A 25,271-nucleotide genomic window follows, 5' to 3' on the forward strand; every position below is an offset into this window, starting at 1 on the left:
TGAATAAATGTGTTATACTGGTTGTTCCCATGACATCACCTATTGATCTGATGGCAGCTAACACAGGATTAGTGGATTTAGAACGGTGCTGCACTGGTGTTTGATGTATCTGTGTTGTGTCTTTCAGACTCTGAGGAAGAGTTGGACACCACCCCAGCAGCCCCAGCGAAGGTCAAAGCCGAGGACGAGTCAGAGGAGGATGATGATGAGGGTGAGTTGTTTTGACTAGCTTTTAGTGAAAAATAAGAAAACTGCCAACTAATACTAAAAGAGGTGGAATCTAGTGAAGATGAAAGCAGTGAAGAAGAGGAAGAGGTATGGGTTGGATAGAAGATTTTGTTGTGCTTTAAAAAATATATATATTTAGAGTTGCTTAACCCATTTAGGCCTGACGTTGAAATTTTAAAGTCTTCTAAATCCTCCAGTTTTCTGAAATAAATATTTTCACGATTTTTCAAAAATAGCAGACCTACAAGCTCGTAACGCGCGCTATGAGCTTGTAGATATGCTATTTTTCAATAGCTAAATTATAACAATGTTTAAAACACCAAAAGGGGTTCCTGCCCAAAATGGGTTAACCCATTTAGACCTGAGGCCGATTTCTACAAATGCCTTCTAGTAGCGGACAGAGACTGGTTCAGGCTAATTTGTCTAAAAGCACAACATTTTGCACAGATGTAGCCCAGGTCATGCTCTAATGATTTAGCTAGGGCGCCTGAGCTGGCGACCTTCGGGGTTGGCACAGCAACCAAATCCATATGGCCACCATTAACAACAATCCATTCCAAGCAATTTGTGCAAGTGGCTATGGCCTAATTTAGCCCAAGGAGGGTTTTTAGTGCAAGAATAATGATTGGAATGGAATGGAAAGAAGAGGCCCACTCCGGTTATGGTGGAAGTCATGATTGGTATTGACGATGCGTTCCGGGATCAACATTATTTTACTGGACTACTTGATCTCATTAACACCCACATTACTGATAGACCAGAATTATCAGTTAGAGAGAACGTTATGTACATTGTTAGTTGGCAGTGATTGATCCTCTCAGATGTAAAAACATTTTAATCCTTTGTTTTTCTCAGAGGAGGGAGGGCCCTCCCCCAGTCAAAGGCAAAGGTACTGCTGCCAAGGCACCAGTGAAGGCTGCACCTGCCAAGGAGGAGTCTGAAGATGATGATGAAGAAGATGGTAAGACTGTCGAATCGTATCTGTGGCGACGTCTTGCTTGTTATTTTGAGGAACCAGTGTGACGCCGTCATATTCTGAATAGCACCCAGTTTTTCGCTGCATATGATGACCTAAAAAAACAAACATAGAAACACAGAACCTGATTGTGAATGAGTGAGTGAATGAATGAATAAATGTGTTATACTGGTTGTTCCCATGACATCACCTATTGATCTGATGGCAGCTAACACAGGATTAGTGGATTTAGAACGGTGCTGCACTGGTGTTTGATGTATCTGTGTTGTGTCTTTCAGACTCTGAGGAAGAGTTGGACACCACCCCAGCAGCCCCAGCGAAGGTCAAAGCCGAGGACGAGTCAGAGGAGGATGATGATGAGGGTGAGTTGTTTTGACTAGCTTTTAGTGAAAAATAAGAAAACTTCCAACTAATACTAAAAGAGGTGGAATCTAGTGAAGATGAAAGCAGTGAAGAAGAGGAAGAGGTATGGGTTGGATAGAAGATTTTGTTGTGCTTTAAAAAATATATATATTTAGAGTTGCTTAACCCATTTAGGCCTGACGTCGAAATTTTAAAGTCTTCTAAATCCTCCAGTTTTCTGAAATAAATATTTTCACGATTTTTCAAAAATAGCAGACCTACAAGCTCGTAGCGCGCGCTATGAGCTTGTAGATCTGCTATTTTTCAATAGCTAAATTATAACAATGTTTAAAACACCAAAAGGGGTTCCCGCCCAAAATGGGTTAACCCATTTAGACCTGAGGCCGATTTCTACAAATGCCTTCTAGTAGCGGACAGAGACTGGTTCAGGCTAATTTGTCTAAAAGCACAACATTTTGCACAGATGTAGCCCAGGTCATGCTCTAATGATTTAGCTAGGGCGCCTGAGCTGGCGACCTTCGGGGTTGGCACAGCAACCAAATCCATATGGCCACCATTAACAACAATCCATTCCAAGCAATTTGTGCAAGTGGCTATGGCCTAATTTAGCCCAAGGAGTGTTTTTAGTGCAAGAATAATGATTGGAATGGAATGGAAAGAAGAGGCCCACTCCGGTTATGGTGGAAGTCATGATTGGTATTGACGATGCGTTCCGGGATCAACATTATTTTACTGGACTACTTGATCTCATTAACACCCACATTACTGATAGACCAGAATTATCAGTTAGAGAGAACGTTATGTACATTGTTAGTTGGCAGTGATTGATCCTCTCAGATGTAAAAACATTTTAATCCTTTGTTTTTCTCAGAGGAGGGAGGGCCCTCCCCCAGTCAAAGGCAAAGGTACTGCTGCCAAGGCACCAGTGAAGGCTGCACCTGCCAAGGAGGAGTCTGAAGATGATGATGAAGAAGATGGTAAGACTGTCGAATCGTATCTGTGGCGACGTCTTGCTTGTTATTTTGAGGAACCAGTGTGACGCCGTCATATTCTGAATAGCACCCAGTTTTTCGCTGCATATGATGACCTAAAAAAACATAAACATAGTAACGTCGGTTCTGATTGTGAATGAGTGAGTGAATGAATGAATAAATGTGTTATACTGGTTGTTCCCATGACATCACCTATTGATCTGATGGCAGCTAACACAGGATTAGTGGATTTAGAACGGTGCTGCACTGGTGTTTGATGTATCTGTGTTGTGTCTTTCAGACTCTGAGGAAGAGTTGGACACCACCCCAGCAGCCCCAGCGAAGGTCAAAGCCGAGGACGAGTCAGAGGAGGATGATGATGAGGGTGAGTTGTTTTGACTAGCTTTTAGTGAAAAATAAGAAAACTTCCAACTAATACTAAAAGAGGTGGAATCTAGTGAAGATGAAAGCAGTGAAGAAGAGGAAGAGGTATGGGTTGGATAGAAGATTTTGTTGTGCTTTAAAAAATATATATATTTAGAGTTGCTTAACCCATTTAGGCCTGACGTCGAAATTTTAAAGTCTTCTAAATCCTCCAGTTTTCTGAAATAAATATTTTCACGATTTTTCAAAAATAGCAGACCTACAAGCTCGTAGCGCGCGCTATGAGCTTGTAGATCTGCTATTTTTCAATAGCTAAATTATAACAATGTTTAAAACACCAAAAGGGGTTCCCGCCCAAAATGGGTTAACCCATTTAGACCTGAGGCCGATTTCTACAAATGCCTTCTAGTAGCGGACAGAGACTGGTTCAGGCTAATTTGTCTAAAAGCACAACATTTTGCACAGATGTAGCCCAGGTCATGCTCTAATGATTTAGCTAGGGCGCCTGAGCTGGCGACCTTCGGGGTTGGCACAGCAACCAAATCCATATGGCCACCATTAACAACAATCCATTCCAAGCAATTTGTGCAAGTGGCTATGGCCTAATTTAGCCCAAGGAGTGTTTTTAGTGCAAGAATAATGATTGGAATGGAATGGAAAGAAGAGGCCCACTCCGGTTATGGTGGAAGTCATGATTGGTATTGACAATGCGTTCCGGGATCAACATTATTTTACTGGACTACTTGATCTCATTAACACCCACATTACTGATAGACCAGAATTATCAGTTAGAGAGAACGTTATGTACATTGTTAGTTGGCAGTGATTGATCCTCTCAGATGTAAAAACATTTTAATCCTTTGTTTTTCTCAGAGGAGGGAGGGCCCTCCCCCAGTCAAAGGCAAAGGTACTGCTGCCAAGGCACCAGTGAAGGCTGCACCTGCCAAGGAGGAGTCTGAAGATGATGATGAAGAAGATGGTAAGACTGTCGAATCGTATCTGTGGCGACGTCTTGCTTGTTATTTTGAGGAACCAGTGTGACGCCGTCATATTCTGAATAGCACCCAGTTTTTCGCTGCATATGATGACCTAAAAAAACAAACATAGAAACACACAACCTGATTGTGAATGAGTGAGTGAATGAATGAATAAATGTGTTATACTGGTTGTTCCCATGACATCACCTATTGATCTGATGCCAGCTAACACAGGATTAGTGGATTTAGAACGGTGCTGCACTGGTGTTTGATGTATCTGTGATGTGTCTTTCAGAAGAGTTGGACACCACCACAGCAGCCCCAGCGAAGAAGGCCCGTACGGTCAAAGCCGAGAACGAGTCGGAGGAGGATGATGATGAGGGTGAGTTGTTTTGACTAGCTTTTAGTGAAAAATAAGAAAACTGCCAACTAATACTAAAAGAGGTGGAATCTGGTGAAGATGAAAGCAGTGGAGGAAGAGGAAGAGGTCTGGGTTGGATAGAAGATTTTGTTGTGCTTTTTAAAAAATATATATTTAGAGTAGGCCCCTCCCACTAATTTTGGAAGCCGATTAGACCTGAACGATACGGACTATGAAAATTCGGCCTGTGGTGTTTTATACTAGCGCTTCATTTCTGCTCCTCATCCGTCTCTCCCTCAAAATATGAACGCTTTTTGGAGCTTCTAGCGATATAATAAAATCGAGACCAAGGTAAGCTAGCCAATATATTTCTCTGTTTTTATTTCCCGGATTGTTTCCAGGGGGGGGGGGGTTCAGAGTAAAAGCGGCCATTTCTTTCTGGCACCCCAGAGCTCCTATTTTGAAGGAATCCCGGGAATGATTGTGTTAAAGGGGAGGAATCTAGTGAAGAGGAGGAACTGGTATGGTGTGGAAAGAGGATTTCGTTTCAAAATATATATATTTAAAGTTGCTTAACCCATTTAGACCTGAGGCCAATTTCTACAAATGCCTTCTAAAACAGTAGTTCTCAAACTTTTCTAATTCAAAATGATTAAACATTTTTCAAACACTTTCAAGATTTCAAAAATGTAAATGTAAACAAATAGCATGTGTACAAGCTTGCAGCGTGGCACGAAGTGACGTCACTATTGTTGGAAGTGTTTTGGCAAGAAGAGGCCCACTCTGATTATGGTGGAAGTCATGATTGGTTTTGACAATGCGTTTCGGGATCAACATTATTTTACTGGACTACTTGATCTCATTAACACCCACATTACTGATAGACCAGAATTATCAGTAAGAGAGAACATTATGTACATTGTTAGTTGGCAGTGATTGATCCTCTCAGATGTAAAAACATTTGAATCCTTTGTTTTTCTCAGAGGAGGGAGGGCCCTCCCCCAGTCAAAGGCAAAGGTACTGCTGCCAAGGCACCAGTGAAGGCTGCACCTGCCAAGGAGGAGTCTGAAGATGATGATGAAGAAGATGGTAAGACTGTCGAATCGTATCTGTGGCGACGTCTTGCTTGTTATTTTGAGGAACCAGTGTGACGCCGTCATATTCTGAATAGCACCCAGTTTTTCGCTGCATATGATGACCTAAAGGTTTCTGCATACGGTTTCTGATTGTGAATGAGTGAGTGAATGAATGAATAAATGTGTTATACTGGTTGTTCCCATGACATCACCTATTGATCTGATGCCAGCTAACACAGGATTAGTGGATTTAGAACGGTGCTGCACTGGTGTTTGATGTATCTGTGATGTGTCTTTCAGAAGAGTTGGACACCACCACAGAAGCCCCAGCGAAGAAGGCCCGTACGGTCAAAGCCGAGGACGAGTCAGAGGAGGAGGATGATGATGAGGGTGAGTTGTTTTGACTAGCTTTTAGTGAAAAATAAGAAAACTGCCAACTAATACTAAAAGAGGTGGAATCTAGTGAAGATGAAAGCAGTGAAGAAGAGGAAGAGGTATGGGTTGGATAGAAGATTTTGTTGTGCTTTTAAAAATGTATATATTTAGAGTTGCTTAACCCATTTAGACCTGAGGCCGATTTCTACAAATGCCTTCTAGTAGCGGACAGAGACTGGTTCAGGCTAATTTGTCTAAAAGCACAACATTTTGCACAGATGTAGCCCAGGTCATGCTCTAATGATTTAGCTAGGGCGCCTGAGCTGGCGACCTTCGGGGTTGGCACAGCAACCAAATCCATATGGCCACCATTAACAACAAGCCATTCCAAGCAATTTGTGCAAGTGGCTATGGCCTAATTTAGCCCAAGGAGTGTTTTTCGTGCAAGAATAATGATTGGAATGGAATGGAAAGAAGAGGCCCACTCCGGTTATGGTGGAAGTCATGATTGGTATTGACGATGCGTTCCGGGATCAACAATTCTTTACTGGACTACTTGATATCGTTAACATCCACATTACTGATAGACCAGAATTATTAGTTTCTAGTCCTTACCCGTTCGAATATACAGTATGAACACCAAATGATGTACAGTGTGGGTAATGCGATTTAATAGATCATATTATTGATGTATGTATTTTCAGGTGTAATCAGTCTGGTGTCTGAGGCACTTGCCCGTGGAGTGCATACGTTGGTTAGATATACCTACAGTCAGACCGACAACAGCGTCGCTCCTGACATGCGCTGCGTGTTAACTTAAAACTAACCCGTACTGCGGGGTAAAATCACCCGTGGCCCCTGACATGTGCTGCGTGTTAAAACTAACCCGTGGTGGGTTATAATAAATCACCCGTGGCCCCTGACATGTGCTGCGGGTTAAAACAAACCTGTGGTGGGTTATAATAAATCACCCGTGGCCCCTGACATGTGCTGCGGGTTAAAACAAACCTGTGGTGGGTTATAATAAATCACCCGTGGCCCCTGACATGTGCTGCGGGTTAAAACAAACCTGTGGTGGGTTATAATAAATCACCCGTGGCCCCTGACATGTGCTGCGGGTTAAAACAAACCCGTGGTGGGTTATAATAAATCACCCGTGGCTCCTGACATGTGATGCGGGTTAAAACAAACCTGTGGTGGGTTATAATAAATCACCCGTGGCTCCTGACATGTGCTGCGGGTTAAAACAAACCTGTGGTGGGTTATAATAAATCACCCGTGGCTCCTGACATGTGCTGCGGGTTAAAACTAACCCGTGGTGGGTTATAATAAATCACCCGTGGCTCCTGACATGTGCTGCGGGTTAAAAAAATCATCCGTGGCGTCCGTGTGCGGTCAGGGTTTTGGGTATGGTGGCGACTCATGACTGTAGGACGGGGTACAGGCTTTAGTTTAGACATACTATTGGTCCGACTGTCATTAGACCGACAACCTACCTCAAACCCTGACCTAACCGCAAGCACGGGAGCAAGGCATGTCCGACCGTTGTTTCCGCATGTCGGTCCGTTGGTGTGTCTAATCTGCAGGTGCATCCCCTGTAGGACAACGACATGCACCCCTTGCCCGTCAGGCAAGTAGTACAGGAAATGTGCAATTCTGAGGAAATCGCAGTTGCCTCGATGGTACAGACGCCTTCGGAAATATAGCCCCCCCCCCCAGTGAATTAGCTAGCCAATTTCAATGTCAAGTCACCCCTTTGATCATAGTAATTAGGAGGGGATTTAGCCACCAAAAAGCATGTTTTTGCAACAAACGTCAATCTTTTGCATTTGCGGCACCCCCTATGGATGAAAATGGAATAGCTCTCTGTTAATTAAACCACCCTCGACATGTGATTCAAATTTGGGGTGGATTGGACATTCCGTTTGATTTATGGCATTTTTTGTAAAATGGGCCCCTCCCACTTATTTTGGAAGCCGATTAGACCCGAACGATACGGACTATGAAAATTCTGCCTGTGGTGTTTTAATCGGATAGGTCCAGAGATCATGTGTACTGATTGTTGTGTGATTTGGTAGGTAGAAGAACAAAAGGGTACTCTTGCCAAGGCACCAGTGAAGGCTGAGACCTGCTAAGGAGGTGTCTGAAGATGATGATGAAGAAGAAGATGGTAAGACTATCGAATCGTATCTATGGCGACGTCTTGCTGGTTATTTTGAGGAACCAGTGTGACAGTCACATTTTGAATAGCCCCCAGTTTTTGTCTGCATATGATGAAACATCAAACCTTCCTGTTTCTGATTGTGAATGAGTGAATGAATGAATGAATAAATGTGTTATACTGGTTGTTCCCATGAAGTCACCTTGTTCTGATGGCAGCTAACACAGGATTAGTGTATTTAGAACGGTGCTGCACTGGTGTTTGATGTATCTGTATGTGTTGTGTCTTTCAGAGTCTGAGGAAGAGGAGATGGACACCACCCCAGCAGCCCCAGCAAAGAAGGCTGGTACGGTCAAAGCCAAGGAGGAGTCAGGAGTAGGATGATGACGAGGGTGAGTTGTTTTGACTAGCTTTTAGCGATAAATAAGCAAACTGCCACCTAATACTAGAAGAGGAGGAATCTAGTGAAGAGGAAAGCAATGAAGAGGAGGAGGAAGTGGTATGGTGTGGAAAGAGGATTTTGTTGTGCTTTTAAAAAATATATATTTAGAGTTGCTTAACACAATCTTTGCCAAGAACTTCTCCACAACACGTCTCTGGCAGAACGAGGAAACTCGTCTTTGATTAATGTTTAATCCAGTAATTTAAAAAAAAAAAATATATATATATATATAGAATTATTGTTAATTATGTTAGACAGCCTATATGGTCCGACGTGCACACGGCTGCACGTACGCTTAGCCACCAAAAAGCATGTTTTTGCAACAAACGTCAATCTTTTGCATTTGCGGCACCCCCTATGGATGAAAATGGAATAGCTCTCTGTTAATTAAACCACCCTCGACATGTGATTCAAATTTGGGGTGGATTGGACATTCCGTTTGATTTATGGCATTTTTTGTAAAATGGGCCCCTCCCACTTATTTTGGAAGCCGATTAGACCCGAACGATACGGACTATGAAAATTCTGCCTGTGGTGTTTTAATCGGATAGGTCCAGAGATCATGTGTACTGATTGTTGTGTGATTTGGTAGGTAGAAGAACAAAAGGGTACTCTTGCCAAGGCACCAGTGAAGGCTGAGACCTGCTAAGGAGGTGTCTGAAGATGATGATGAAGAAGAAGATGGTAAGACTATCGAATCGTATCTATGGCGACGTCTTGCTGGTTATTTTGAGGAACCAGTGTGACAGTCACATTTTGAATAGCCCCCAGTTTTTGTCTGCATATGATGAAACATCAAACCTTCCTGTTTCTGATTGTGAATGAGTGAATGAATGAATGAATAAATGTGTTATACTGGTTGTTCCCATGAAGTCACCTTGTTCTGATGGCAGCTAACACAGGATTAGTGTATTTAGAACGGTGCTGCACTGGTGTTTGATGTATCTGTATGTGTTGTGTCTTTCAGAGTCTGAGGAAGAGGAGATGGACACCACCCCAGCAGCCCCAGCAAAGAAGGCTGGTACGGTCAAAGCCAAGGAGGAGTCAGGAGTAGGATGATGACGAGGGTGAGTTGTTTTGACTAGCTTTTAGCGATAAATAAGCAAACTGCCACCTAATACTAGAAGAGGAGGAATCTAGTGAAGAGGAAAGCAATGAAGAGGAGGAGGAAGTGGTATGGTGTGGAAAGAGGATTTTGTTGTGCTTTTAAAAAATATATATTTAGAGTTGCTTAACACAATCTTTGCCAAGAACTTCTCCACAACACGTCTCTGGCAGAACGAGGAAACTCGTCTTTGATTAATGTTGTTTAATCCAGTAATTTAAAAAAATATATATATATATATATATATAGAATTATTGTTAATTATGTTAGACAGCCTATATGGTCCGACGTGCACACGGCTGCACGCACGCTTATTTGTCCTTTATATGCTCAAAATGAGACAAACTAGGAGGTTTAGGATCTTATAAAACCTGGAAAAAAAGCAAAGCTAATGATGATGCTGCCGCCAGGCGATGCTGCTCCTCCATGTGCAACAACAGCTGTGGGGGGTTACACGTCCTGGTTAATCACAAGGAAGCTTTGAGAAGGAAGAGAAGTGGTCACGTGACTGGGCTGCGCCATGACACTTTCATGGGAGCCAAACTCACACCGGAAGTGCAATGAATACATGGCAGTGAATGGACCTGGCTGGACCAGCTCATAACAAACATTATTTATGAACAATTGAGTTTGAGACCTTTGTCATATAATCGGTTCAGGAATATAAAATAATACATATCACAGGTTGTTTTCTAATCACTTACTTTTCGTTGTGCACAGAGTGCACAGTATATCATTTTATCTGAGGATCTAAACAGCAGCAGGTATCGTTTCTGGCTCCGAAGTATCGCAAGATTTGGCTGCCAGACAGGAAACGGTGGGAAGTCTCGCGATACTTGGTACGTTCAGAAAGGTACTTTGTGCTCTTTAGATACCATACCTTACACAGTGTACACATCGAAAAGCAACACAGCAGACAATAATGTGTTACATGTCAGAAGTGATTACTTTACAAAAGGTCTCAGTGTTCATGAGCTGGTCACTGAGCTCTCATTGACTCCAGTGCATTCTGCCAAACTTCCAGGTAGTTTGGATCCCATGAAAATGTCATGGCGCAGCCCAGTCACGTGACCACTTCTCTTCCTTCTCAAAGCTTCCTTGGTTAATCCTAGGAGGGTTAATCATGGGGCCCTTCTTCTTCTTTGGTTTTTCACGCATTTTTCCGGCACTGGCGCCATGATTTCCCTTAGAGGGCTAGGATGGATTGTGTTAACCCATTTAGACCTGAGGCTGATTCTACAAATGCCTTGTAAAACAGTTGTTATTGTCATGGTCTGTCGCCCTACAGACCATGTATCCATGTCATACATGACATGGATGGTTATTGGGGAAACCAGTGTGACGCCGTCATATTTTGAATAGCACCCAGTTTTTCGCTGCATATGATGACCTAAAAAAACATAAACATAGTAACGACGTTTCTGATTGTGAATGAGTGAGTGAATGAATGAATAAATGTGTTATACTGTTTGTGTCCATGACGTCACCTTGATCTGATGCCAGCTAACACAGGATTAGTGGATTTAGAACGGTGCTGCACTGGTGTTTGATGTATCTGTGTTGTGTCTTTCAGACTCTGAGGAAGAGTTGGACACCACCACAGCGAAGAAGGCTGGTATGGTGAAAGCCGAGGAGTCAGAGGAGGATGATGATGATGAGGGTGAGTTGCTTAGACTAGCTTTCAGTGGAAAAATAAGCAAAATGCTAACTGATGCTTAAAGGGGGGAATCTAGTGAAGAGGAGGAAGGGGTATGGTGTGGAAAGAGGATTCTGTTTAAAAAAAAATATATATATATATATATATATATAAAGTTGCTTAACCCATTTAGACTTGAGGACAATTTCTACAAATGCCTTCTAAAACAGTAGTTCTCAAACCTTTCTAATTCAAAATGATTTAACATTTTTCAAACACTTTCAAGATTTCAAAAATGTAAATGTAAAAATCACACCCGTGTGAACTGAGTGGTGTAAGGTCTTATATAGACTGATCAGCTGTGGTCTGACGTAATGTCTGACGTAATTAAATCACACCCGTGTGAACTGGGTGACCATAGCAACCATGCTCATTTTTTTTGGTACGAACAGACACGGGTACATTTTTGAGTGGTACGAACAGACACGGGTACATTTTTTGAGTGGTGTAAACCACTCCTACAACTGGCTTTTGTGTGCAGAAAAAAATGAGCATGGTTGCTATGTTCAAAATAATTTCTGACGTAATTAAATCACACCCGGGTGAACTGGATGACCGTAGCAACCATGGTCATTTTCTCTGCACAGAAAAAGCCAGTTGTGAAATCACATCCGGGTGTGATTTCATTACGTCAGATCAGAGCTGATCATGCTACATAATACCTTACCTTATTTCATTACGTTAGACATTACGTCAGACCACAGCTGATCATGCTATATAAAACCTTACACCACTCAGTTCACACGGGTGTGATTTTTTGAGTACGAACAGACACGGGTACAAAGCCAGTTGTTGGAGTGGTTTACACCACTCAAAAAAATAGCATGTGTACAAGCTCGCAGCGTGGCACGAAGTGACGTCACTATTGTTGGAAGTGTTTTGGCAATAAGAGGCCCACTCTGATTATGGTGGAAGTCATGATCGGTATTGACAATGCGTTTCGGGATCAACATTATTTTACTGGACTACTTGATCTCATTAACACCCACATTACTGATAGACCAGAATTATCAGTAAGAGAGAACGTTATGTACATTGTTAGTTGGCAGTGATTGATCCTCTCAGATGTAAAAACATTTGAATCCTTTGTTTTTCTCAGAGGAGGGAGGGCCCTCCCCCAGTCAAAGGCAAAGGTACTGCTGCCAAGGCACCAGTGAAGGCTGCACCTGCCAAGGAGGAGTCTGAAGATGATGATGAAGAAGATGGTAAGACTGTCGAATCGTATCTGTGGCGACGTCTTGCTTGTTATTTTGAGGAACCAGTGTGACGCCGTCATATTCTGAATAGCACCCAGTTTTTCGCTGCATATGATGACCTAAAAAAACATAAACATAGTAACGTTGGTTCTGATTGTGAATGAGTGAGTGAATGAATGAATAAATGTGTTATACTGGTTGTTCCCATGACATCACCTATTGATCTGATGGCAGCTAACACAGGATTAGTGGATTTAGAACGGTGCTGCACTGGTGTTTGATGTATCTGTGTTGTGTCTTTCAGACTCTGAGGAAGAGTTGGACACCACCCCAGCAGCCCCAGCGAAGGTCAAAGCCGAGGACGAGTCAGAGGAGGATGATGATGAGGGTGAGTTGTTTTGACTAGCTTTTAGTGAAAAATAAGAAAACTGCCAACTAATACTAAAAGAGGTGGAATCTAGTGAAGATGAAAGCAGTGAAGAAGAGGAAGAGGTATGGGTTGGATAGAAGATTTTGTTGTGCTTTAAAAAATATATATATTTAGAGTTGCTTAACCCATTTAGGCCTGACGTTGAAATTTTAAAGTCTTCTAAATCCTCCAGTTTTCTGAAATAAATATTTTCACGATTTTTCAAAAATAGCAGACCTACAAGCTCGTAACGCGCGCTATGAGCTTGTAGATATGCTATTTTTCAATAGCTAAATTATAACAATGTTTAAAACACCAAAAGGGGTTCCTGCCCAAAATGGGTTAACCCATTTAGACCTGAGGCCGATTTCTACAAATGCCTTCTAGTAGCGGACAGAGACTGGTTCAGGCTAATTTGTCTAAAAGCACAACATTTTGCACAGATGTAGCCCAGGTCATGCTCTAATGATTTAGCTAGGGCGCCTGAGCTGGCGACCTTCGGGGTTGGCACAGCAACCAAATCCATATGGCCACCATTAACAACAAGCCATTCCAAGCAATTTGTGCAAGTGGCTATGGCCTAATTTAGCCCAAGGAGTGTTTTTCGTGCAAGAATAATGATTGGAATGGAATGGAAAGAAAAGGCCCACTCCGGTTATGGTGGAAGTCATGATTGGTATTGACGATGCGTTCCGGGATCAACAATTCTTTACTGGACTACTTGATATCATTAACATCCACATTACTGATAGACCAGAATTATTAGTTTCTAGTCCTTACCCGTTCGAATATACAGTATGAACACCAAATGATGTACACTGTACAGTGTGGGTAATGCGATTTAATAGATCATATTATTGATGTACAGTATGTATTTTCAGGTGTAATCAGATTGGTGTCTGAGGCACTTGCCCGTGGGATTGGTTAGATATACCTACAGTCATTAGACCGACAACAGCGTCGCTCCTGACATGCGCTGCGTGTTAAAACTAACCCGTGGTGGGTTATAATAAATCACCCGTGGCCCCTGACATGTGCTGCGTGTTAAAACTAACCCGTGGTGGGTTATAATAAATCACCCGTGGCTCCCGACATGTGCTGCGGGTTAAAACTAACCCGTGGTGGGTTATAATAAATCACCCGTGGCTCCTGACATGTGCTGCGGGTTAAACCGAACCCGTGGTGGGTTATAATAAATCACCCGTGGCTCCTGACATGTGCTGCGGGTTAAAAAATCATCCGTGGCGTCCGTGTGCGGTCAGGGTTTTGGGTATGGTGGTGACTCATGACTGTAGGACGGGGTACAGGCTTTAGTTTAGACATACTATTGGTCCGACTGTCATTAGACCGACAACCTACCTCAAACCCTAACCTAACCGCAAGCACGGGAGCAAGGCATGTCCGACCGTTGTTTCCGCATGTCGGTCCGTTGGTGTGTCTAATCTGCAGGTGCATCCCCTGTAGGACAACGACATGCACCCCTTGCCCGTCAGGCAAGTAGTACAGGAAATGTGCAATTCTGAGGAAATCGCAGTTGCCTCGATGGTACAGACGCCTTCGGAAATATAGCCCCCCCCCCCCAGTGAATTAGCTAGCCAATTTCAATGTCAAGTCACCCCTTTCATCATAGTAATTAGGAGGGGATTTAGCCACCAAAAAGCATGTTTTTGCAACAAACGTCAATCTTTTGCATTTGCGGCACCCCCTATGGATGAAAATGGAATAGCTCTCTGTTAATTAAACCACCCTCGACATGTGATTCAAATTTGGGGTGGATTGGACATTCCGTTTGATTTATGGCATTTTTTGTAAAATGGGCCCCTCCCACTTATTTTGGAAGCCGATTAGACCCGAACGATACGGACTATGAAAATTCTGCCTGTGGTGTTTTAATCGGATAGGTCCAGAGATCATGTGTACTGATTGTTGTGTGATTTGGTAGGTAGAAGAACAAAAGGGTACTCTTGCCAAGGCACCAGTGAAGGCTGAGACCTGCTAAGGAGGTGTCTGAAGATGATGATGAAGAAGAAGATGGTAAGACTATCGAATCGTATCTATGGCGACGTCTTGCTGGTTATTTTGAGGAACCAGTGTGACAGTCACATTTTGAATAGCCCCCAGTTTTTGTCTGCATATGATGAAACATCAAACCTTCCTGTTTCTGATTGTGAATGAGTGAATGAATGAATGAATAAATGTGTTATACTGGTTGTTCCCATGAAGTCACCTTGTTCTGATGGCAGCTAACACAGGATTAGTGTATTTAGAACGGTGCTGCACTGGTGTTTGATGTATCTGTATGTGTTGTGTCTTTCAGAGTCTGAGGAAGAGGAGATGGACACCACCCCAGCAGCCCCAGCAAAGAAGGCTGGTACGGTCAAAGCCAAGGAGGAGTCAGGAGTAGGATGATGACGAGGGTGAGTTGTTTTGACTAGCTTTTAGCGATAAATAAGCAAACTGCCACCTAATACTAGAAGAGGAGGAATCTAGTGAAGAGGAAAGCAATGAAGAGGAGGAGGAAGTGGTATGGTGTGGAAAGAGGATTGTGTTGTGCTTTTAAAAAATATATATTTAGAGTTGCTTAACACAATCTTTGCCAAGAACTTCTCCACAACACGTCTCTGGCAGAACGAGGAAACTCGTCTTTGATTAATGTTGTTTAACATAATTAACAATAATTCTATATATATATATATATATATTTTTTTTTAATTACTGGATTAGACAGCCTATATGGTCCGACGTGCACACGGCTGCACGCACGCTTATTTGTCCTTTATATGCTCAAAATGAGACAAACTAGGAGGTTTAGGATCTTATAAAACCTGGAAAAAAAGCAAAGCTAATGATGATGCTGCCGCCAGGCGATGCTGCTCCTCCATGTGCAACAACAGCTGTGGGGGGTTACACGTCCTGGTTAATCACAAGGAAGCTTTGAGAAGGAAGAGAAGTGGTCACGTGACTGGGCTGCGCCATGACACTTTCATGGGAGCCAAACTCACACCGGAAGTGCAATGAATACATGGCAGTGAATGGACCTGGCTGGACCAGCTCATAACAAACATTATTTATGAACAATTGAGTTTGAGACCTTTGTCATATAATCGGTTCAGGAATATAAAAGAATACATATCACAGGTTGTTTTCTAATCACTTACTTTTCGTTGTGCACAGAGTGCACAGTATATCATTTTATCTGAGGATCTAAACAGCAGCAGGTATCGTTTCTGGCTCCGAAGTATCGCAAGATTTGGCTGCCAGACAGGAAACGGTGGGAAGTCTCGCGATACTTGGTACGTTCAGAAAGGTACTTTGTGCTCTTTAGATACCATACCTTACACAGTGTACACATCGAAAAGCAACACAGCAGACAATAATGTGTTACATGTCAGAAGTGATTACTTTACAAAAGGTCTCAGTGTTCATGAGCTGGTCACTGAGCTCTCATTGACTCCAGTGCATTCTGCCAAACTTCCAGGTAGTTTGGATCCCATGAAAATGTCATGGCGCAGCCCAGTCACGTGACCACTTCTCTTCCTTCTCAAAGCGTCCTTGGTTAATCCTAGGAGGGTTAATCATGGGGCCCTTCTTCTTCTTTGGTTTTTCACGCATTTTTCCGGCACTGGCGCCATGATTTCCCCTAGAGGGCTAGGATGGATTGTGTTAACCCATTTAGACCTGAGGCTGATTCTACAAATGCCTTGTAAAACAGTTATTGTCATGGTCTGTCGCCCTACAGACCATGTATCCATGTCATACGTAAGGGATAATATCTGGCTAGGTGGTCATTGTCGGGAGATAATTCACCGACAGGGAGTTTAACCACCGAGGCGAAGCCGAGGTGGTTACACTCCCTGAAGGTGAATTATATCCCGACAATGACCACCTAGCCAGATATTATCCCGCTTATTACATGGCTAACTAACATAAATTAATCCATTGATCCAAAACACAACAAAAAAAGTATTCCATAACTTCGCGCTGGCTGCGTCTGCCCAGCTGCAGGGCTGAAGCACTGTCGGAAAACAAGGAAGTGAGTTGATCAAATAGAATCCATTTTCGGGTCCAGCTGCTTCGTCTATTTCTCGCTCAAATGTTTTCAAAAACATTTTTAAGAGCAATGTTTAGCTGTAAATTACATTGTGTGTCAGTAGTGTGTGTGTTTACATGGCTGTTATGTTGGAAACGGCAGTAAATCAAGCGGGCGCAGCCGCGCAGCTGGTGGTGCTCAGAGGGTTTGATTAGGCAGCGGTCATTATCATGAGATAACTCACCGCTGAATTAAGCGATTGACCAATCAGAATCAAGCATTCAACCAAGCCATGTAATAAATGGATACATTACATTCCAGCTCTCAGTCCTTGCCACACACCTGCTCACACTCCCTCATTAGCCCAACAGTGCCATGCCCATTTCACACCTGAGGACACTTCTCCAATCATCCTGCTCCCTATAAGACTGGACTCATTCCACACACACACTGCCAGTACATACTTTGTGTTCCCTGTGATGTGCCTGAGGTTTTTGGTTCCTTGTTTCAGTCCTCTGAAACATTTTGGACCTTGCTACATTGGACTCTTTGAGAGGTTTGCTTTTTGGACCTTGTTATTTTGTTATTGTATTTTGAACTGTTTAGCTTTTGGACTTCCTGAGTTTTTGCTGTTTTGCAGTATACTACTTTGCTTGTAAGCTTGACTGCTCCAATAAATACCTTTTTATTGAACTTCTCTGCTTGTGGCTCTGCGCTTGGGTTCTATCTCCTGCCTATCGTGACAGTTATAAGCTCGCGGCACGAAGTGGCGTCACTATTATTGTAAGTGCCACAGATTCTTCTTCTTAGGGATTCTGAGATGGATGAGCCCCTCCATTGTTTGAACATGCATGTGGTCACTCAGTACTCATGTGTGTAATGTACGGAGGTAGATCAAAGCCAATGCTATGCCTTCGGTACCGGTGTGTTCCTGTCTGCCGGTTCTATCCTCAATCGCTGGCACATGTTCTGTCCGAACGTGTACGGGTTTGATAATCGTGTGCAATGAAGTGTTTTGGCAAGAAGAGGCCCATGGTTATTTTGAGGAACCAGTGTGATGTCGTCATATTTTGACTAGCACCCAGTTTTTGTCTGCATATGATGACCAAAAAAACCATGAGTGATCATACTGATGTGAATGAGTGAATGAATGTGTTATCCTGGTTGTTTCCGTGATTTCATCTGATGCCGGCTAACACAGGACTAGTGGATTTAGAACGGTGCTGCACTGGTGTTTGATGTATCTGTATGTATGTGGGCTTTCCTGGTCTTAATTGGTAAACCACATAAAACCCAGTTTGGGCAATTCTTTTAATACAATTCTTTATTTTAAAAAGTATGTAGGGCATAAGTGGATAAAGGCAATTGAGTTGAATTACATCGTCTTATTTTTTTGTAACTCCTTTTTACACCAACATTACTGATGGACCAGAATTATTAGTTCTAGAGAAAGTTATGCAGATGTAAAAACTTTCATGCTTTGTTTTTCTCAGGAGGAATCTGAAGAGCAGGCCCCTCCCCCAGTCAAAGGTACTGCTGCCAAGGCACCAGTGAAGGCTGCACCTGCTAAGGAGGAGTCTGAAGATGATGATGATGAAGAAGATGGTAAGACTTTCGAATCATATCTGTGGTGACGTCTTGCTGGTTATTTTGAGGAACCAGTGTGACGCCGTCATAGTTTGAATAGCACCCAGTTTTTGGCTGCATATGATGACCTAAAAAAAACATGAATGATCATACTGATTACTAGTTGTTCCCTATTAATCTGATACCAGCTGAGCTAACACAGGATTAGTGTATTTAGAACGGTGCTGCACTGGTGTTTAATGTATCTGTATGTGTTGTGGCTTTCAGACTCTGAGGAAGAGATGGACTCATTGGACTGGGGTAGCAGCCCCAGCGAAGAAGCCTGGTATGGTCAAAGCTAAAGAAGAGTCCGAGTAGGATGATGTTGAGGGTGAGTTGTTTTGACTAGATTTTAGTGAAAAATAAGCAAAATGCTAACTAATGCTAAAAGGGGAGGAATCTAGTGAAGAGGAGAGCAGTGAAAAGGAGTAGGAAGATGTATGGGGTGGAAAGAGGATTTCGTTGTGCGTATATATATATATATATATATATATATATATATATATATATATATATATAATATATATTTCAAGTTGCTTAACCTTTATAGACCTGAGGCCAATTCTACAAATGCCTTCTAAAACTGTAGTTTTTGTAATAAAAAAATTAAAATTCAAACACTTCCAAGATTTTTCAAAAATGTTAAAAAAAATTGACTCTCACACCGCGGAACGAAGTGACGTGCTGTTAGGTTGTGTATATATGCTATTTTTGAATAGCCAATTAAAATAAAAAATTACACGGATGCTTTCCTGGTCTTATTAATTGGTAAACCACATAAAATCCAGTTTGGGCAATTATTTTAATACAATTCTTTATTTTAAAAAGTATGTAGGGCATAAGTGGATAAAGGCAATTGAGTTGAATTACATAGTCTTATTCATTTTTTTTTTAACTCCTTTTTACACCAACATTACTGATGGACCAGAATTATTAGTTCTAGAGAAAGTTATGCAGATGTAAACTTGCATCCTTTGTTTTTCTCAGAGGAGGAATCTGAAGAGCAGGCCCCTCCCCCAGTCAAAGGTACTGCTGCCAAGGCACCAGTGAAGGCTCCACCTGCTAAGGAGGAGTCTGAAGATGATGATGATGAAGAAGATGGTAAGACTTTCGAATCATATCTGTGGTGACGTCTTGCTGGTTATTTTGAGGAACCAGTGTGACGTCGTCATAGTTTGAATAGCACCCAGTTTTTGGCTGCATATGATGACCTAAAAAAAACATGAATGATCATACTGATTACTAGTTGTTCCCTATTAATCTGATACCAGCTGAGCTAACACAGGATTAGTGTATTTAGAACGGTGCTGCACTGGTGTTTGATGTATCTGTATGTGTTGTGGCTTTCAGACTCTGAGGAAGAGATGGACTCATTGGACTGGGGTAGCAGCCCCAGCGAAGAAGGCTGGTATGGTCAAAGCTAAAGAAGAGTCCGAGTAGGATGATGTTGAGGGGTGAGTTGTTTTGACTAGATTTTAGTGAAAAATAAGCAAAATGCTAGCGAATGCTAAAAGGGGAGGAATCTAGTGAAGAGGAGAGCAGTGAAAAGGAGTAGGAAGATGTATGGGGTGGAAAGAGGATTTTGTTGTGCGTATATATATATTTCGAGTTGCTTAACCCTTATAGACCTGAGGCCAATTCTACAAATGCCTTCTAAAACGGTAGTTTTTGTAATAAAAAAATTCAAACACTTCCAAGATTTTTCAAAAAAGTTTAAAAAAAATCACACCCGTGTGAACTGAGTGGTGTAAGGTCTTATATAGCCTGATCAGCTGTGGTCTGACGTAATGAAATCACACCCGGGTGAACTGGGTGACCGTAGCAACCATGCTCATTTTTTGGTACGAACAGACAGACACGTAAACTAACAAAGCCAGTCGTAGGAGTGGTTTACACCACTCAAAAAATAGACTCACACCGCGGAACGAAGTGACGTGCTGTAAGGTTGTGTGTGTGTATATATGCTATTTTTGAATAGCCAACTAAAATAAAAAATTACACGGATGCTTTCCTGGTCTTATTAATTGGTAAACCACATAAAACCCAGTTTGGGCAATTATTTTAATACAATTCTTTATTTTAAAGTAATATATGGGCAAGGACATAAGTGGATAAAGGCAATTGAGTTGAATTACATCGTCTTATTATTTCTTTTTAACTCCTTTTTACACCAACATTACTGATGGACCAGAATTATTAGTTCTAGAGAAAGTTATGCAGATGTAAAAACTTGCCTCCTTTGTTTTTCTCAGGAGGAATCTGAAGAGCAGGCCCCTCCCCCAGTCAAAGGTACTGCTGCCAAGGCACCAGTGAAGGCTGCACCTGCTAAGGAGGAGTCTGAAGATGATGATGATGATGATGAAGAAGATGGTAAGACTTTCGAATCATATCTGTGGTGACGTCTTGCTGGTTATTTTGAGGAACCAGTGTGACGCCGTCATAGTTTGAATAGCACCCAGTTTTTGGCTGCATATGATGACCTAAAAAAAACATGAATGATCATACTGATTACTAGTTGTTCCCTATTAATCTGATACCAGCTAACACAGGATTAGTAGATTTAGAACGGTGCTGCACTGGTGTTTGATGTATCTGTATGTGTTGTGGCTTTCAGACTTTGAGGAAGAGATGGACTCATTGGACTGGGGTGGCAGCCCCAGCGAAGAAGGCTGGTATGGTCAAAGCTAAAGAAGAGTCCGAGTAGGATGATGTTGAGGGTGAGTTGTTTTGACTAGATTTTAGTGGAAAATAAGCAAAATGCTAACTAATGCTAAAAGGGGAGGAATCTAGTGAAGAGGAGAGCAGTGAAAAGGAGTAGGAAGATGTATGGGGTGGAAAGAGGATTTTGTTGTGCGTATATATATATTTGGAGTTGCTTAACCCTTATAGACCTGAGGCCAATTCTACAAATGACTTCTAAAACGGTAGTTTTTGTAATAAAAAAATAAAAATTCAAACACTTCCAAGATTTTTCAAAAATGTTAAAAAAAATAAACTCTCACACCGCGGAACGAAGTGATGTGCTGTAAGGTTGTGTATATATGCTATTTTTGAATAGCCAACTAAAATAAAAAATTACAGATGCTTTCCTGGTCTTAATTGGTAAACCACATAAAACCCAGTTTGGGCAATTATTTTAATACAATTCTTTATTTTAAAAAGTATGTAGGGCATAAGTGGATAAAGGCAATTGAGTTGAATTACATAGTCTTATTTTTATTTTTTTTAACTCCTTTTTTACACCAACATTACTGATGGACCAGAATTATGAGTTCTCGAGAAAGTTATGCAGATGTAATAACTTGCATCCTTTGTTTTTCTCAGAGGAGGAATCTGAAGAGCAGGCCCCTCCCCCAGTCAAAGGTACTGCTGCCAAGGCACCAGTGAAGGCTGCACCTGCTAAGGAGGAGTCTGAAGATGATGATGATGATGAAGAAGATGGTAAGACTCTTTCGAATGATATCTGTGGCGACGTCTTGCTGGTTATTTTGAGGAACCAGTGTGACGCCGTCATAGTTTGAATAGCACCCCGTTTTTGGCTGCACATGATGACCTAAAAAAAAACATGAAAGATCATACTGATTACTAGTTGTTTCCTATTAATCTGATACCAGCTAACACAGGATTAGTGTATTTAGAACGGTGCTGCACTGGTGTTTGATGTATCTGTATGTGTTGTGTTGTGTCTTTCAGACTCTGAGGAAGAGATGGACTGGGGTAGCAGCCCCAGCGAAGAACGCTGGTATGGACAAAGCTAAAGAAGAGCCCTCCCCAATCGAATGGTACTCCTGCCAAGGCACCAGTGAAGGCTGCACCTGCTAAGGAGGACTCTGAAGAAGATGGTAAGACTGTCGAATCGTATCTGTGGCGACGTCTTGCTGGTTCCTTTGAGGAAGCAGCGTGACGCTGTCATATTTTGAATAGCACCCAGTTTTTGGCTGCATATGATGACAGAAAAAAACCAGGACATGTCATACTGATTGTGAATGAATGAGTGAATGTATGAATGAATGTGTTATACTGGTTGTTTCCATGATGTCACCCATTGTTCTGATGGCAGCTAACACAGGATTAGTGCATTTTTAGTGCTGCACTGGTGTTTGATGTATGTGTTGTGGCTTTCAGACTTTGAGGAAGAGATGGACACCACCCCAGCAGCCCCAGCAAAGGCTATGTATGGTCAAAGCCAAGGAGGAGGAGGAGGGGGTAAGTTGTGACAAAGTGTGGTCCAGGGGTTCCAAATGGAACCATGGGGGTGCTTTACTGATCCAGAGGAAACAGTGGTGTTTTTGCCCGAAAACTACAATATACATAATGGGGAAAAAGTAGCCATAGCTGATAGCACCCACTGTGGAGATTAATTGTGGAGAAAAAAAACGGATTGAATTTAGAACTTCAAGTGAATCACTTTGTTTCTTGCTAGAATGCCTCTTCTGACCATTTCAACACAAACTAATCCAGTGCTTAAAATCTATTCTTCTTTTTCCAGGTGGCCGAGGAGGCAGTGGTGGTTTAGCGAAGCCCCAGGGCAAGAAAATCAAGTTTGACGACTTAAAAAAAAGATTTGAGTTTCTACTATATGAATTCACTCTGCTTTTTAGTTTTGAAAAACTAAAAAAAGTGTCCGCTTGGAAGGAATCTCATCTCATTCGGTCATCAAAAGTAGAGAGCGTGTCGGAGGTAGAACGGCCGCTTGTGAACCGGACGGTTGGATCCCGGGCTCCCCCAGAGTTGCTGTCAAAGTGTTATTGAGCAAGACACTGAACACCTAATTGCTCCCGATGAGCATGCACAATCTCTGTAAAGTGCCTTGGATAAAAGGCCCTATATAAATGCATTATTTACCATTTTAACTATAAAACCTGGCATATTGCTTACGTATTTAAACAGTTCTGTCCTGTCAGTCACACGAAGACTCAAATGTTGATGCTTTGTAATGTTATATTTGAATAAAAGGTTGAATAAAACCTGTAAGTGGTGATTCTTTTTAAATGTGGTGTTTACTTGTTGTTTGTCAACTAGGTTCACAATAAATACCTCTCCCACTATAATTATCGTTGCTGTCAGGCGGGCAGAAACTCTGACACCTGCTATTTTGGAAACATTTTTGAAAGTGTTTTAATGATGGTGAACCAAATGGAAGTACTAACAAGAGCTAAGGAAGAGTTGTGACAAAGAATTATAAGTCCATCATTTATTCTGACCCCTCCTCAAAAGCCCTGTCTCTCCACCTGGCCGCTAATCCATAATTTATAAATGGATAACTAGTATGGATTTAAATGGTTCTTCGTAACTGGAACTCTTTATTGTTTTCATTCACTGAAATTAAGTTTTTCCACCCTACATGATGTATATAACATACGGCATACAGATTTGCATTTATGAGTTCTGTGAATATGTCCATCAGTCTGTCCTTTGCATATATTCAACCCAGTTTGACTTCCCAATCAGTGGGTGTAATCCTGAGGACCCAAGAAGGACATGTAGTGTTGATTGGCTGAGCGGTTCTTCAGAACGGGATTGGCCTTGGACTAACGTAGCCTGGTTAATAAACCAGACCGAATCAGCCGTAGTGTTGTGTGATATTAGTCTGGCTTATTAGCCAGGCTAGGACTAACGCCCAACGGGCATTGATTAGACTTAATTGTAGCCAGGCAGATATGGAAGGAAATTGCTTTGGAATTACTTGTGTGTCCAGACACATTTCTGTTGGATGTGGAAATATGTCGGATATGGAAAGGGCTGCAAATGTTAACAGTTCATATCCAAGCTCACGGCTAAGCTGGGACGTGCAGTCATACCATGGTTGTAGAGAAGTCGATTCTCATGTGGATCTTCTGCCACACTTTTGGGTCCTCCACCCATAAGTTCTGAATATGGGGTTTGTTTTACCGTAAATGGACTGCACTTCTGAAGGCCTATAGCAGCTATAAACTGCTTGTCCACTAGGTGACGTTGTCCACCATAGGTAGCCATAGGCCTACAGGTGTGGTACAATGTAGGCTACCTGTATACCTTTTGAAAGCTTAGTTTGAAGTGGTGAAAACACTACACTAGTCCGGCAGCCGGGGTTGTGGAGTGGGACATTTGGTAAATAGTATTTTTTTTGATTGGCCTAAAATATTGTCTATGCTGACCGGCTGTCGGTATTGAGCAAGTGTTTCAACAGGGTGCAGGTAAAAAATGACAAAATTTCTATGTATAAACTGAGCCTTACCTCTGGTTTGTCATGTTTTGCTTATTTAGCACCAGGGGGCAGTGAAGTCTCCCATACTCTGCTCCCACTCCCAGTGGTGGGGTGTGTTTTTTTTGCATTTCAGCTTTTTCTTTCAGTTAAGTTAACCTAACACTGGCTCTGAGGCACCCTGGAGGTATTTTAGTTGATGACACTAGAGGACAGGGGGACATCGGTGCGCTGTCAGCCACCTCACCCAGGAACTGCTGAACTGAGGGCTTTGTCTCTGAAGGTAGGTGCCTGGGCAGGAGGCACACATGACGGGCCACAGACAGACAGCCTGCATGGCTGAATGGTCCTATTTAGTCAGAGACAGAGGTCGCAGCAGCCTGTCATGTCACCCCACTGGCCCCAGCATCATGTCAGCCATCTAGAATGACCTGTCCTGGACCCAGTGCTGCTGGACAATTTAAACTACTATAACCCCCAAGGTACTTGAGTCAAAGTATAGACACCCCTGGTCAAATATTACTCCACTCATTATTTACAACTGAAATTTGCTCTGACAAAATATATTTGAGTTAGAGTAGGCTGAAGTACTTGCTTTTAAGAAAAATGTGTAATTATACAAAGCACATGCTTAAACAACAAAATTAAAGGGATATTTCACTTTCAAATACATTTTCTATCTATAAATGCACCATGTCTCTGTGTGTATGT

At 42.2% G+C, this 25,271-nt stretch overlaps 1 protein-coding gene across 4 annotated transcripts; it reads left to right on the top strand.

The window, feature by feature from the left end:
• Positions 1-130: 130 nt before the first annotated feature.
• LOC306926801 (uncharacterized protein) lies at positions 131-23,337 on the top strand. Of its 4 annotated transcripts, XM_079506241.1 has the most exons (21): positions 131-211; positions 1,084-1,189; positions 1,483-1,566; positions 2,439-2,544; positions 2,840-2,923; positions 7,790-7,881; positions 8,165-8,264; positions 8,907-8,998; positions 9,282-9,381; positions 14,663-14,754; positions 15,038-15,137; positions 18,244-18,355; positions 18,605-18,707; positions 19,364-19,477; positions 19,739-19,834; positions 20,632-20,746; positions 20,991-21,093; positions 21,701-21,817; positions 22,070-22,218; positions 22,502-22,582; positions 22,866-23,337. In XM_079506241.1, the coding sequence occupies exons 2-6, from the start codon at positions 1,172-1,174 to the stop codon at positions 7,834-7,836; spliced, it is 339 nt and encodes a 112-aa protein (XP_079362367.1). In that variant the 5' UTR covers positions 131-211; positions 1,084-1,171; the 3' UTR covers positions 7,837-7,881; positions 8,165-8,264; positions 8,907-8,998; positions 9,282-9,381; positions 14,663-14,754; positions 15,038-15,137; positions 18,244-18,355; positions 18,605-18,707; positions 19,364-19,477; positions 19,739-19,834; positions 20,632-20,746; positions 20,991-21,093; positions 21,701-21,817; positions 22,070-22,218; positions 22,502-22,582; positions 22,866-23,337. The 4 variants fall into 4 exon arrangements, 2 of the variants coding, with proteins under 2 accessions (XP_079362367.1, XP_079362366.1); XM_079506240.1 differs by lacking the exons at positions 131-211; positions 1,084-1,189; positions 7,790-7,881; ... (3 more) ...; positions 14,663-14,754; positions 15,038-15,137 and adding exons at positions 3,796-3,901; positions 4,195-4,281; positions 5,244-5,349; positions 5,637-5,700 and having other exon boundaries at positions 1,486-1,566; positions 18,295-18,355; XR_013790437.1 differs by lacking the exons at positions 131-211; positions 1,084-1,189; positions 1,483-1,566; ... (6 more) ...; positions 14,663-14,754; positions 15,038-15,137 and adding an exon at positions 17,214-17,306.
• The last annotated feature ends 1,934 nt before the right edge of the window (positions 23,338-25,271 follow it).

This window comes from Electrona antarctica, assembly GCF_951216825.1.
Source record: "Electrona antarctica genome assembly, chromosome: 7".
NCBI lineage: Eukaryota > Metazoa > Chordata > Actinopteri > Myctophiformes > Myctophidae > Electrona > Electrona antarctica.